Here is a 15,050-nt window from a genome sequence, read left to right on the forward strand (position 1 = left end):
AATTATATATATCTAGTTAATATATTAATTAGAATTAAGGGCTTGTCTTGGTGCAATTGAAAGGAGGTTCTCACAATATTGAGACAAAGAGGATCATCCATTTATTTTGAGCTCAAGAACAAGTTAAGAAAGGTGTTCTTACTTGTGCCCTTAAAACCATTTTTATCATTGTAAGGAACTTTTTTCTTTACTTATATATTTATATAATGTTATGCATGCATAAGATCAACATCAACATTTGAGGGTTAATAAATCTTTCATAACAAGCTTAACCTCAGTACCCAGAAGCACCCCAATCCTTACAAGCTCAGATGGCTAAACAAAGGAGCAGAGGTCAAGGTGGATAAACAATGCCTGGTCCCATTTTCAATTGGCAATATTTATAAAGATGAGATCTTGTGTGATGTATTACATATGGATGCCTGTCACCTACTGTTGGGTAGACCATGGGAATTCCACAAGAATTATATCCACCAGGGGAGGAGCAATACCTATTCTTTCAAACAAGGCAGCAAAAAGATCACATTGACCCCTCTACCACCTAACCAGAAGAACTATGGGAGTCCAAGTGTGACTGATGGGCTTAATGGAGTTCTATTTTTATCTGAAGCAGAGATGGTCAAAGAAATGCAACAAGAACAGCCTGTTTTCATCTTATTGTCCAAAGAGATTCTTGAGGACGTGGAGCATCAACTGCCAACAGAGGTTAGACCATTACTGGAACAATACCAGGATGTCTTCCCTGCTGAATTGCCTAGTGGACTGCCTCCACTGAGAGGTATTGAGTACCATATTGACCTTGTGCCAGGATCTGTACTCCTTAACGGACCTGCATACAGGTGTGATCCTGATGCTACAAGAGAGTTGCAGAAGCACATTGATTAACTGATGAACAAGCGATTTGTGAGGGATTCCTTGAGTCCTTATATTGTCCCATCACGGTTGGTACCTAAGAAGGATGGCACTTGGAGGATGTGTATTGATAGTAGGGCCATCAACAACATTACAGTTAAGTATAGGTTCCCTATACCTAGATTGGATGACATGCTAGATGAGTTAAGTGGTGCCAGGATCTTTTCAAAAATTGATCTAGGTAGGGTTATCACCAAGTAAGAATCAGAGAAGGAGATGAGTGGAAGACTGACATCAAAACTAAGCAAGGGCTCTACGAATAGTTGGTTATGCCATTTGTGTTATCAAATGCCCCAGCACTTTTATGATATTGATGACAGAAGTATTGAGACCTTGCTTGGGGAGATTTGCTGTGGTGTACTTTGATGACATTCTAATTTATAGCAAATCCACAGGAGAACATTTGAGCCACCATGAGAAGGTATTCCAAATCCTGAGAGGCAGCAAATTGTTTGGAAAATTGGAGAAATGTACCTTCTTGGCTTATGAGATTAAGTTCCTAGGATACATCATCTCTGGAAGGGGATTTCTGTGGATCAGGATAAGATTGATGCCATTAAATCTTGGCCAATCCCTAAGAGCAACACTGAAGTAAGAGGCTTCCATGGTCTTGCTTCCTTTTACAGAAGATTTATCAAAAACTTTAGTGCTGTTGCTGCCCCTATCACAGAGTGTATGAAGAAAGGAGAGTACAAATGGACTGAGAATGCTCAACAAGCATTCAATTTGATCAAAAGAACGTTGTGTGAGGCACCTGTTCTCAGGTTACCTGATTTTAACTGTTTGTTTGAAGTAGAATGTGATGCCAATGGTGTTGGCATAGGAGCTGTATTAATTCAAGAAAGGAAGCCCGTGGCCTAATTTAGTGAGAAGCTAAGTGGAGCCAAGCTGAGTTACTCCACTTATGACAAAGAGTTCTATGCAATTGTCAGGGCTCTTATGCATTGGAGCCATTACCTGAAACCAAAACCTTTTGTGTTGCACTCAGATCATGAAGCTTTGAAGTATATCAATGGCCAACACAAGTTAAATCACAGGCATGTTGAAGAGTCTATCACACCCGAAATACTCGAGGAGGGGGGGGGGGGGTGAATTGAGTATTTAAAAACTTATGCCCACTTTCTATTTTATATCAATGCAATTAACTACGTAAAGTTTATTGATTAAACTTTAACTAATTAACTAAGTGATTATGAACGTAATGAAATGAAGGAAAAGGAAAACTGCAAAGACACACGATTTTGAAGTGGTTCAGCTTCACACGTCGAAGCCTACCTCCACTATTCTCGATTAATAATTTTAGTACCTTTCTTCGGATTACAAAATTATCAACCCAACTCGTATAACTAACTCTAGTTATAACTCAATTTGAATATCACTAGATATTCGATTTTGACTATCTTAAGTTACTAAGAAAGTGCTTGATTGTTCTTCTAGTGTTCACAATATGAACGAGTAAGAAACAATATTTAAGCGCTATAATCTTATGACGATACTTAGAAATAATTGCAATATAACATAACACACGATTTTTCAAAAACAATTTTAACTTGTAAAAAGAATAAATAAAATTAAAAACGTTTGCAAAGGATGTTTTGTTCGAATGTTGAAAAGTTGTTTAAATGAATTATCAGTGTAGTATTTATAGTAGAGAGGAGATCTAGGTTTTCATCTAAGAAACCCTAGATGCTGTGTGGATTGATGCACAAGGAAGTAGTTAGGTTAAATCTTATTTAATCATTTACAACTCATAGAATCTTGGAAGATAGGAAAGAATACAATAAAAATAATAAATGGAGATAAGAAATCTCTAATAAATATTATTTTGATTTACCATGATTCTTATCCAAGCAAGAAAAAGATCTTAATCCATTTATTTATTCAAACAATATCTTAGTAAAAGATATGGAATAAATATAAGGAAATAAAATATCTTTAACAAATATTTTATCTAAGATCTTTACCTAAACCCTAGATATGGTGAGGATCTCGTGTAGATCAAGGAAGGAATAAGATTTATCTTTTTCCTATTTTAATCCAACAATATTTTAGATAAAAGATATAAAATAAATATAAGAAGATAAAATATCTCTATCAATTATTTATTTAAGATCTTTACCATAAAACCCTAGATACCATATAGATTATGTGTGAAGTATATAGTAAGTAGGAGATCCAATCTTATTATTTAACCTAACATAATATTAGTAGAAGATATGGAATAAATCTAAATAACCATAAAGATATAAAATATCTTTAATAATAATCTTATTTAGATTTACCCTAATCTTTACTTGCACAATGACTATCACACGAGTAGGACACGGCCCATAAGCCTACTACATCCAACGTGAAACCCTAGTAAGATATTAGGTTAAATAAATTAGGGTTTAGATATGAGTAAGTAGAAAACCCTAGTTAGCCACCAAGTAACAACCCATAAGTTGTCACAAAAAGTCGGCCTAACTAAAGGGTAATTATCTATTCATAACAAAATTTAAGTACAAACTTCAATCTACTATAAAATAGATTTTTCATTTAAAGAATATAAAGATAAGATTTGAAAAACTATTTTCAAAACAATTTAAAACTCAAGTCGTGCGTTTTCAATACTGCAACTCAATGTTATAGCTAAATCACCTATAACATTGAGTCTGGTCTGTAATGTTATAACCATAACAGCTATAACTTTACTTACTAAAATCATTTCTTTAAATACCGTTATAAGACGATGACCTACGCTATCTAATCTTCCTGGAGATCTTCAATGTAGGATCATCTCTTCATCTTGATCATAAGCTCTTCATCTTGAACTTGTTATAGACTTGATCGAGCCTTTTGCTTGAGTGATCATCATACTTGAAACTTGTTACAGTTACTATGACGCTTTAAGAATTTTCAATGTTATAGCTCCAGCCGTTATAACATTACTTGAACGATGCTTCACAAATCTTCAATGTTATAGCCAGAGTTGCTATAATATTACTTGCTAAACTTGTAACCTAAGTCAATTTAACGAAGACTAAACAAACGATTATGAGCAAGAGTATATATATAATATGAAGCACATACTTGTCATTATCAAAACTTAAACATATATCTATATGGTCCAACAAATTCCCCCTTTTTGATGATAACAAGTCTCTTACGATTTCTGACTAAGTGTAAGTTCCCCCTCAACATAATACCATAAAAGTCATAATCAGTTAAACGCAAGAACAAACCGCTTATATACAAAGTATAGCACCTAAGGACCTCAAGAGATTAAAGGTTCTGACAATAAGCAAGCTTAGGCAAATACTTAAGTCACGATAATTTTCTTCCCCCTCTTAACATCATCGAAAAGATGAGAAAAGACATAAAACAACTAGAATAATATAGATCAAGACACATATTAATCATGCAAAGAAAGATTATAAAATGAGAAAGTAATCTACGATAAGCATGCAAAATATAGCATATGTCTACTACAAACCAAGTAGTCTAATTGCCAACGGGCCGAATAGAATAACATGTTATAAAGCCTAATGGGCCGAATAGAAGAGTAAGCCAAAATGGGCCGAATTAGATAATTATCCAATATAAAGTCTAATAAAAAGAAAAGCAAGGAAAGGATGGTGGCGGGTTTAAGGATAGTCGCGTTTCACGACATCTGGGTTCACATAACCGGGACGGGTTCTAAACTCAAGAGAGTCAAGACGATCAAAACATGAGCGGACATGGTTAGCTTGTGCCGTGAGACACCTCTCGAAATTAAGCACCTTCAAGGACAAGGCTTTAGTAGCCTCGTAAATAACCCGCATGTCCTCATGCATAGCCTTCCCTTCGCGCCAAATTGCACCTCCTTGACTAGCTAAGTTAGCCAAAGACCCGGAATGTCGAACACACTCCTTAGCCGCCCTAGCCGCATCTTTAGATATAGCATCAACCCGAGCTTCCAACCCATGCAAATAAGATAGACCTCGGTATGATCCGAACCATTGGAACCCGAAGCCCCATTCCACTCTTGCCGCAAACCCGAGACCAACTCCACAATCAATTTATTTTGCACATCTAATTTTTCACAAATACTCGTCATAAACGAATCTAATTTTTGCTCCACAACCGACACCACATCCGAAGATTTTTTCACCACATTACCCTTTGCCAAAAACACCAAGTCAGGTCCAACTGCTCCAATTTTCATGAGCTTTAGATGAGTGTCACACATCTCATCTGTGACCATTACACCGTAGCTAGAAGACCCGACTACCCCTTTTCTTTCCAAAAGCCGAGAAACCCACATCCCATAAGGCAAGTCTAAAGTAGTATACAATTTCTCCCCAGTGACGGAAATACTTGTTTGAATGATTCGATGAAAAACAAGACGAGGAAGACTAACCTTAGACCCTTCGAGCCACTTTGAGACCAACACCATTTCATAACTTGACAATTTATCATGACACCCTCTCCTCGGGACAGCCGTGTTCCATAGAAAATTTAAAGGAACTTCAATTTAAGAGTGAATGACCCCGCTAGCATATTACTCGACACCGTAGCATCAACATTAAAAGACTTCTTAATTTTGAGCTTTTCTTCCTCCGTCACATCTCTACATTCCGCACTCAGGTTTATTTCGATCCCATCATCAGGAACCGAAAATAAAGTACAAAAATCGGTAAGGGAGATTTTGACTTCGGATTCATTGACCATTGCATGCAACAAATTATTCCTCATGGAGACCGAAGAGTAAAATTGAATTACCTCGATTGGATAAACCGGACCAACAAAAGAGCTAACCTTTTTCCATTCTTGAAATGTTAAGAAATCTTTGAAAAATTGTAAAGCTTCAATTTTTCCATACCACTTCTCGGAATAAGACCGACCGCCATGAATACCATACCGCATAACATTATTGACTCGGATCCTTTCATCCGTGGTAAGTCTAACCTTATCAAGACCCGATGATGTTGCATTCGGCATATATTCACGGAACATTGCTCTTTGATAACCTTCTTGATTAACTACAACCTCGGTTTCCTCCACCGAAACTTCGAACCCAACAACCTTCTTCTTACCTTTGTTTAGCTTTCGTCTTTTCCCTTCGAGGTTAGGATCAACCCGGTTATGATTGGGATTGGTAGGCTTGTGGTTTGATTGAGGTGAGGGAGTTTTGATAAGGATAAAAGTTTTGTTGCATGGTGGTTTGGTGGACCCGGTCCGAGTTGTGGACCGAGTTGAGGGTGAGTGAAGACGGGTTGAAGGAGGAGTCATGATGGTGATTTGATTTTGGAGGTTGAGTGTAGAAAATTTTAAGAGAAAATTTTTAGGAGGTTGTGTTTGATTGTGACGGATGAAGGTGGGGTATTTATGGTTTTGATAAGGGTGAATTTTGGCAAGTTGAAGATGTGTGGAATTAGGAAAAGGAGTAGGGTGGCGTGTAGGATTAGGTAGGTAGATTTTTTAGTTTTTTAATTTTTATTTACTTATCATATAATATAGATAGAGTAGGAAACATAATCTAGGGTAAAACTTTTGTGAGATATGGTAGGATAAATTTTGGCAATAGATGGAATTTCGGTAAAAAGGATATAAAAGTATAATTTGTTACCGACTTTATGGTTCGTAAAAAACATAAGATATAATGACGAGGAGACGGAATATTCTCGTAATATAATATAACATTTAACACAAATAAACATGCAACGAAAAATACGGACACAGTCATACAATCTCGTCAAATCTAGTCAGTCATACGGAGAATAAAATATTTGTGACAAGTTTAGTTGCCACCAATTAAACCAATTTCCAACCGTAAAATCTCAAAACGTTCTCTAGCCAATGCTTTGGTAAAAATGTCAGCCCATTGTTTTTCTGTACTACAAAATTCAAGTCTTATGTTGCCCTTATCTACATGGTCACGTAGAAAATGGTGTCTGATGTCTAAATGCTTAGTTCGTGAGTGCTGCCTAGGGTTTTTAGATATAATTATAGCACTTGTATTATCACATAAAATATGTATACAACCAACATTAACACCGTAATCACATAACTGTTGCTTAAGCCATAAAAGTTGAAAACATAAAAATCCAGCAGCAATGTATTCGGCTTCAGCTGTAGATAACGCAATGGAATTTTGCTTCTTTGACCCCCACGTAATAATACACGGTCCAACAAACGTGGCTATGCCGGAAGTACTTTTTCTGTCAAGTGAACAACCTACATAATATGCATCTGAATACCCTATGAGATCGAAATTACACTCAAGAGGATACCATAGATATAATTTAGATGTACCAATTAAATACTTCAAGATTCTCTTAACTGCAATCATATGCGATTCTTTAGGGCACGATTGAAATCGAGCACATACGCATACACTAAACATAATATCCGGTCGACTTGCAGTTAAATAAAGAAGTGAGCCAATCATACCTCGATAAGTCGTCTTATCGACACACTTACCGTTTTCATCCAAAGTCAACTTCTTATCCGTACCCATAGGAGTTGGCTTAGAATTAGAATTTTCCATACCGAATTTCTTGATCAGCTCCTTGATGTATTTTTGTTGGTGTATCATAAGCCCTTCAGCAGTTTGTAGAATTTGAAGTCCAAGGAAGAACTTGAGTTCTCCCATCATGCTCATCTCTAATTCTGAGGTCATTAATTCTGAAAAATACTTACATAAACGATCATTAGTTGAACCAAAAATAATATCATCAACGTAAATTTGTACAACTAATAAGTCGGAATTCTCAGTTTTCAGAAATAGGGTTTTGTTAACAGATCCTCTTTTAAAACCACTTTCAAGAAGATATTTTGACAATCCGTCGTACCACGACCTCGGAGCTTGTTTCAAACCATACAAAGCTTTATCTAATTTGAGAACATGGTTTTGAAACTTGCTATCGAGAAATCCTGCAGGTTGTTCAACGAAAACCTCCTCATTTAAATAAGCGTCAAGAAATGCTGTCTTAACGTCCATTTGATAAAGTTTGATTCCTTTATGAGTAGAAAACGCTATTAACAATCTAATAGCTTCAAGTCTGGCTACAGGAGCGAAGGTCTCATCATAGTCAATTCCTTCTTGTAGATTATACCCTTGTATAACCAATCTGGCTTTATTTCCAACAAATACTCCTGTATCGTCCAGCTTGTTTCTAAAAACCTATCTTGTACCAATAACCATTAGGTCTTTAGGTCTTGGAACAAAATGTCACACTTTGTTCTGTTCGAACTGTTGAAGCTCTTCTTGCATAACAACAATCCAATCTGGTTCAGCAAGTGCTTCTTTGATATTTGTTGGCTCAATGGTTGAGAGAAAAGAGTAGAACGAGCAAAAGTTGTTAAGTCTTCTACGAGTTCGAACACCTTCATCCAAACTTCCTAGGATGGTTTCCATTGGATGAGAGTCCTTATATCTCCATTTCTTAAAAACAGGAGGCACATCTTCATCTGAACTAGTCTCGCCTTCTTCGAATGATTGGGGTTCAAGCCTTGTCCCCCCTGAATCCAATCCTGGGGTTATAATAGAATCAGTTATAACATTGGACCTAGTTCGTTGATTTGGAGTTGATGTTATAGCTTCATTAGTTATAACTTTATTCTCCAATTGCTTAGATTGAGAAGAGATTTTAGTATCATCAACTAAACTCTCAGTTCTCTTTCCTTTATCATTCTAAGGGCTTCTTTGTTCATCATTTGTGCCCTCCATTTCTTTATCTTCCTCATCCAATTGTGGAAGTTCATCCCTGGATAGTCGGAAATCAGGTTCGTTCAAATCTTCTTCCTCATCCCGTTTGGCTTTGTCAAACATATTATTCTCATCAAAAACAACATGAACACTTTCTTTGATGCATAAGGTTCTTTTGTTGAAAACCTTATATTCTTTACTATGATTAGAATAACCAACAAACACAGCTTCGTCACTTCTGGGATCGAATTTGCTTAATCTATTTTTGCCATTATTATGGACAAAACATTTACTCCCGAAATAACGTAGATGTGATATGTTGGGTTTACGTCCCCCTAAGAAGCTCATAAGGAGTCTTCCTGAGAATGGGTCTAATCAAAGCTCGATTATGAACATAGCATGCAGTACTAATAGCCTCAGCCCAAAAATTACGAGGTAGTCCACTACACAATAGCATAGTGTATGCCATGTCCTCCAATGTCCTATTCATACGTTCCACAACACCCTTTTGTTGTGGGGTTTGTGGTACTGAGAAGTTATGCCCCACGCCATTCTTCCTACAATATTCTATAAACGCATGGTTGTCAAATTCGGTGCCATGATACGTACGAATGGAGACTTATTTTTATTTGTACTTATTTTGGGCAAGTTTCATTAGAACTGCAAACTCTTCGAAAGTTTCATCTTTAGAATTGAGAAAGATTGACCAAACATATCTAGAATAATCATCAACTAGAACAAAGACATACCTGGATCCGCCTCTACTTCTTACCTTCATTGGGCCACATAGATCCATATGCACGAGTTCTAGTGGTTCCTTGGTACTTACCATTTTCTTGGGTTTGAACGATGATCTCACATGTTTGCATCGAGCACACGAGTCACATAATGTTTCTTGATCGAATTTGATTGAGGGAAGTCCTTCAACCAAATCCCATTTCTTTAGCTTTTCAACGTTGTTGAATTTATGTGAGCAAATCTTTTGTGCCAAAGGCACGGATCATCTATCGTTACTTTCATGCACGTGAATGAATTAGTAGGAATATTATTTAGATCAATCATATAAACATTCCTTCTACGATGTCCTTCAAGTACAACAATACTTGTTCCGTCAATTATTATTCGACAAGAATTTGAATGAAAGACAACTTTATTTCCTTTGTCGCATAACTGAGAGATACTTACTAAATTGTGCTTGAGACCACAAACCAGATAAACATCATTAATAGCATGAGAAGAAGATATTCCAACTTTACCAACACCGATGATCTTACCCTTCTTGTTATCGCCAAATGTGACCTTACCTCCATCGAAGTGCTCAAGTGAAAGAAATAAGTTTACATATCCAGTCATGTGCCTTGAACATCCACTATCAAGGTACCATAAGTTATTTTCTTTCACTACAACCTGAAAAATGATTAGAGACAGTTTTTAGGTACCCAAGCTAAGTTGGGTCCTTTGACGTTAGTCACTCTAAAGACCATATCCTTTCTAACCCAAACCCTTTTAGTAACTTTACGTTCTGGAGGTGAATAGGTTTGTCTGGGAACCGTCTTGGGTTGAGTTCTAGGTTCCTTATGTCATGGTCTTTCAGCTTCTTTTGAAGGAGCTTTGGTTTTGAAGGACTCTTTAGGTTTAGGTGTTTGTTTTGATTTGGTAGCCTTCTTGAGTTCAAAGCTCATATCGTAGAATCAACGATGATCATTGTTGCGTTCTTCATTGGTACTTGGTTCAGATGGGGTACAATCACTTTCCTCGAAAGCAGTGTCAGATGTTTTAATAAAGTTGATCCCTTTTCTTAAATCCTGAGCATATTTGACACAATTTTCTTGGATATGTCCAGTATGACCACAATAATTGTAAATCAAATATTCTGGTAAATTTGTATATTTTCTCCTTCTGAAATCTCGTTCGGAAGGGGTTGATTTGCCTTTAGAGTGATCTCTACGACCATAGCACTCGTGCCCTAATCCCATTTTCATGTTATTATCTGATTGCTCAGTTAGGAAATTTAGGACACGTGTGCTACCTTCCCATTTTTTGTGAACCTTTCTAGCATGCAAGAGTAATTCTTCTAAGGACTGTATCTCTTGGTTGAATTTGGAATGGTCTGACTCTACGACCTTGGGAGGATGAGTCTCTTCATAATTGTCATGAAAATTTTGGAATCTGTCATTGAGAACTCGTACCGTCTCGGTATGCGTTCTTTTAGTATTTGATAGAACAGTTTTAGACTCCTTTAATTGCTGAGTTAGAGATTCAATCTCCTTCTTTTGATCTGAGATCACGGCTTCTCTAGCCGTAGCCTTTGACCCAAGAAGCTCTTTGACTTTCCTCAATTCCAAGGTTATAGCTTCACCAGCTGTAACTTTAGCTTGTACATACTTAATGTTGAGTTTCAGGTCTGAGGTTATAGCTTCATTAGCTATAACTTTACACTCAAGAGCCTTCTTCTCAACATTTGTCATATCTAAAGTTGTAGCCATGTTAGCTGTAACTTTAGATTTGAGCTTTTTGGCCTTTGCTTTAAGGAGATGATTCTCTTCGGCAATATCGAGAATTTGTTCTTTCAAGTTTTTCAATTCCATCTCTTGTTCGTGACACTTATCAAGAGATTGCTCAAAATATTCAATTAAAGCATTCTTAGGCAATTACTTAACACTTTTATTAAGTTCAAGATAGCTTACCTCTTCTTCTTCTTCTGAATCGGAATCTCCTAGAAAACAGTAGTAGGAGTTCACGCTATCTTTATCATTATCTGAAAAGCGGTCAAGACTGATTTTGCTTAGACATAGGTTAGCAACTTCTTCTTCTTCTGATGCTACGTCGTCCTCAGTGTTGAGATCTCCCCAGCATGATGTCATCATCACTTGCTTGAATTCCTTCTTAGTCTTTTCACGTTTTGCTTTATCTTTAATTTTCTCCCATGTGGGACAATCCTTAATCATATGACTAGATTCTCCACACTTGAAACATCCTCTGTTAGCAAACGTATTCTTAGACTCAGAAGTTTTCTTATTATAGGACTTGTTGTTGTTGTTAAATGATTTTGCTTGCTTATTTCTGAATATGCGTTTGTTAAATCGTTTAGCAAACAAAACCGTTTCGTCCTCTATTTCAACATCTTCTTCTTCCTTAGCAGAAGCTTGTAGAGCCATGCTCTTACTGCTACTGTCCTCGGCCTCATCGTCTTCCAAGACAAGTTCATGAGCTATGAGAGCACCAATAAGTTCTGCATAAGGGAGAGAAGTGAGATCTCTGACTTCTTCCATAACCGTGACCTTGGGACGCCATTTCTTGGTTAAACTCGTAAGTACTTTTCTAGCAATATCCTCAGAGTTAAACGTTTTTCCAAGATTTTTAAGCTCCTTGACTATAGTAGAAAATCATGCTGACATGCTATCAAGTGATTCATTCTTTTCCATTCTAAAAAGTTCATATTTTTGAATCAGCAAGTCAATACGATATTTCCTAACAACCGACGTTCCTTCATAGGCCAACTCAAGACCATCCCATATTTCCTTGGCCGAAGTGCAAGAAGAAAAACGATCGAATTCAGTCGATGTCATGCCATTTTGTAACAGGCTTATCGCTTTCGAGTTTTTTCTCAGCCTTCTTCTAATCAGCCTCAATATAGTCTTCTTCCTTTTTCTCATAGGTAGTGCCTTCTGAAGATGCGACCAAAATTTTGCGTGGTCCATTCTTAATAATCGTCCAGCACTCCCAATAATGTCCTTTTACGTAGTGTGTCATCATGTTTTTCCAAAGTCCATAATTCTTCCCATCAAAGACAGGACACTTAAGATACTTGGAATCCATTTCACAAGTGTAAGGCAGCGGAATAAAAATAAAATAAAAAGATAGACGGATCTAGCTTTTTTGCGGTTTAGGCAATCAAGAGCACGAGGCTCTGATACCAATTGAAGAGTCTATCACACCCGAAATACTTGGGGGGGGGGGGGGTGTGAATTGAGTATTTAAAAACTTATGTCCACTTTTTATTTTATATCAATGCAATTAACTACTTAAAGTTTATTGATTAAACTTTAACTAATTAACTAAGTGATTATGAATGTAATGAAATGAACGAAAAGGAAAACTGCAAAGACACACGATTTTGAAGTGGTTCAACTTCACACGTCGAAGCCTATGTCCACTATTCTCGATTAATAATTTTAGTACCTTTCTCCGGATTACAAAATTATCAACCCAACTCGTATAACTAACTCTAGTTATAACTCAATTTGAATATCACTAGATATTCGATTTTGACTATCTTAAGTTACTAAGAAAGTTCTTGATTGTTCTTCTAGTGTTCACAATATGACGAGTAAGAAATAATATTTAAGCGTTATTATTTTATGACGATACTTAGAAATAATTGCAATATAAGATAACACACGACTTTTCAAAAACAATTTTAACTTGCAAAAAGAATAATAAAATTAAAAACGATTGCAAAGGATGTTTTGTTCGAATGTTGAAAAGTAGTTTAAATGAATTATCATGTGTAGTATCTATAGTAGAGAGGAGATCTATGTTTTCATCTAAGAAACCCTAGATGCCGTGTGGATTGATGCACAAGGAAGTAATTAGGTTGAATCTTATTTATTCATTTAAAACTCATAGAATCTTGGAAGATAGGAAAGAATAAAATAAAAATAATATAAGGAGATAAGAAATCTCTAACAAATATTGTTTTGATTTACTGATGCGTGTCTTTTATATGATGTTTTACATCCTATTTTCCACGCATTTCAGAGCTCATTCGTGTAGTTTAAGCTACCATTTCCCCTATTCGTGTTTTTGTACATTATTGTAGAAATGTGAAGAATTCAACGGAAATTGAGCTAAATCCGTCCCCGAGTATCCTGCATTGCATTTTGACGTGGAGTATTCACTTAAGGAACGAGCTTGGTGCGCATTTCAAGGCCCGAAAGACAAATCCACGAGATCATAGAAGTCAAGTACAGCTAGAGCGATCGATCGACCACTACCTTGATCGATCGACCAAATCACGGGATCCGAGGCTCAGACACCGCTGCTAGTCAGTCGATCGACCGCCCTTCTTAGTCGATCGACCACATCGCTGCTTCAGACGAGAATTAAAAGATCAAGGAACTTGAAGCCCATTGTGTTTAGGTTTTAATAATAAGTGTTACGTATATTTCCTATATAACGTAACCTAGTTTACAGGGATACGGATTCAGAAATTTGCCTAGTTTTACATTCAGTTTAGTTTATCAATAATTAGGGTTCGGAAATATTGTTTTGCAAAGGACTTTCGTTCGAGCTTTTAATCATTCCTCTGCAATTTCGGTATTCCTTCTGTTCTATTTCAGTTTATCTTTATCGCATTGATAGTATAGAAATTGCTAGCTAGTTTCCCAACGCCGATATTATTGTTTTATGTTGTCTATTTGCTCAATCGTCTTAATCATGAATTCCGTAGATTTAATGATCAATCTTACTGTTGTTTTTACTGTAGTTATGAGTAGCTAAATTGCTTGTGCTAGGATGTAGGGGAATTATAGTGTAGGCGGCGTAGAATAATGCGGACTGACCTCGTGGGGTTTTACTTTCGTTTTAATTGTTTTAAGTACTTTATTTGACAAATCGAGTGCACACGACTAGTTGAATGTTTAGGATATGTCTGACCCATTAGATCGAGAGATAGGGACAGTTGTTAGATCACCAATTAAAATGACTAAACTATGCTGAGATCGAAAGATAGGTAAAGTTTAGATTATAAATCACTTTTCAGGACGAGAGTCAGTATTAGTGATATTAGGGACTTATAGCGAGATCGAAAGATGCTATTTGTTAAGAGTGGACCGAGAGGACCTCTTGTTTCCCGACTCATGTGTTTGATTTAGACCGACATAGTTTGCTGCCGCCGAAACTATAGTGAACCGACCATCCTAGTACCCCTTCTTTTATCTGTTTTATCCGTTTATTTAGTTTATTGTCTTTTATTGCTATTAGTATAGACCAAATCAATTCAACCCCCACTTTCGTTACCTTAGACTAAATTAGACAATTAGAAATTACATTCGCCTCCTTGTGGTTCGACCCTGTTACCACTAGCCTAGGTTAGTTTTAATAGGAAATTATAAATCTTATTTTTTGTACTCACAACGACGGGTATCAAGTTTTGGCGCCGTTGCCGGGGAGGCAATTGTTCTAATTTTTAGTTGTTTTTATTTAGTCTTTTTTTAGTTTAAGGGACTTCCGTTCCTTAAACTTTTCTTATATTCTTTTTGTAGTTTCTTCTTATGCGCAGGTCACAGGGTGGTGAACTAGTACCGTTCAATCCTGAGATTGAGAAATCCTTGCGCGAGTTGAGACGATCACAAAGGGTATTACCGACAAAGGAAGAGCTGAGTACTCTGTCAAGCTACTACAAGAACGCTCTGTTCGAGGAAGATCCACCCACATCTCCTACTTCTATTTCTTCAGCTGAGAC

The 15,050-nt window shown here is 36.6% G+C and overlaps 1 protein-coding gene across 1 annotated transcript; it reads left to right on the forward strand.

Moving 5' to 3' along the window:
• The first annotated feature begins 414 nt into the window (after positions 1 to 414).
• LOC141618248 (uncharacterized) lies at positions 415 to 885 on the forward strand. Its single transcript, XM_074435347.1, has one exon. It carries the CDS (start codon positions 415 to 417, stop codon positions 883 to 885), a length of 471 nt encoding a protein of 156 aa, XP_074291448.1.
• Positions 886 to 15,050: the final 14,165 nt, after the last annotated feature.

This window comes from Silene latifolia, chromosome X, assembly GCF_048544455.1.
Source record: "Silene latifolia isolate original U9 population chromosome X, ASM4854445v1, whole genome shotgun sequence".
Taxonomy (NCBI): Eukaryota; Viridiplantae; Streptophyta; class Magnoliopsida; order Caryophyllales; family Caryophyllaceae; genus Silene; species Silene latifolia.

Bases quoted from the DNA above. Each gene is read 5' to 3' on its own strand.
- LOC141618248 (XM_074435347.1), top strand. From the start codon at position 415: ATGGATGCCTGTCACCTACTGTTGGGTAGACCATGGGAATTCCACAAG.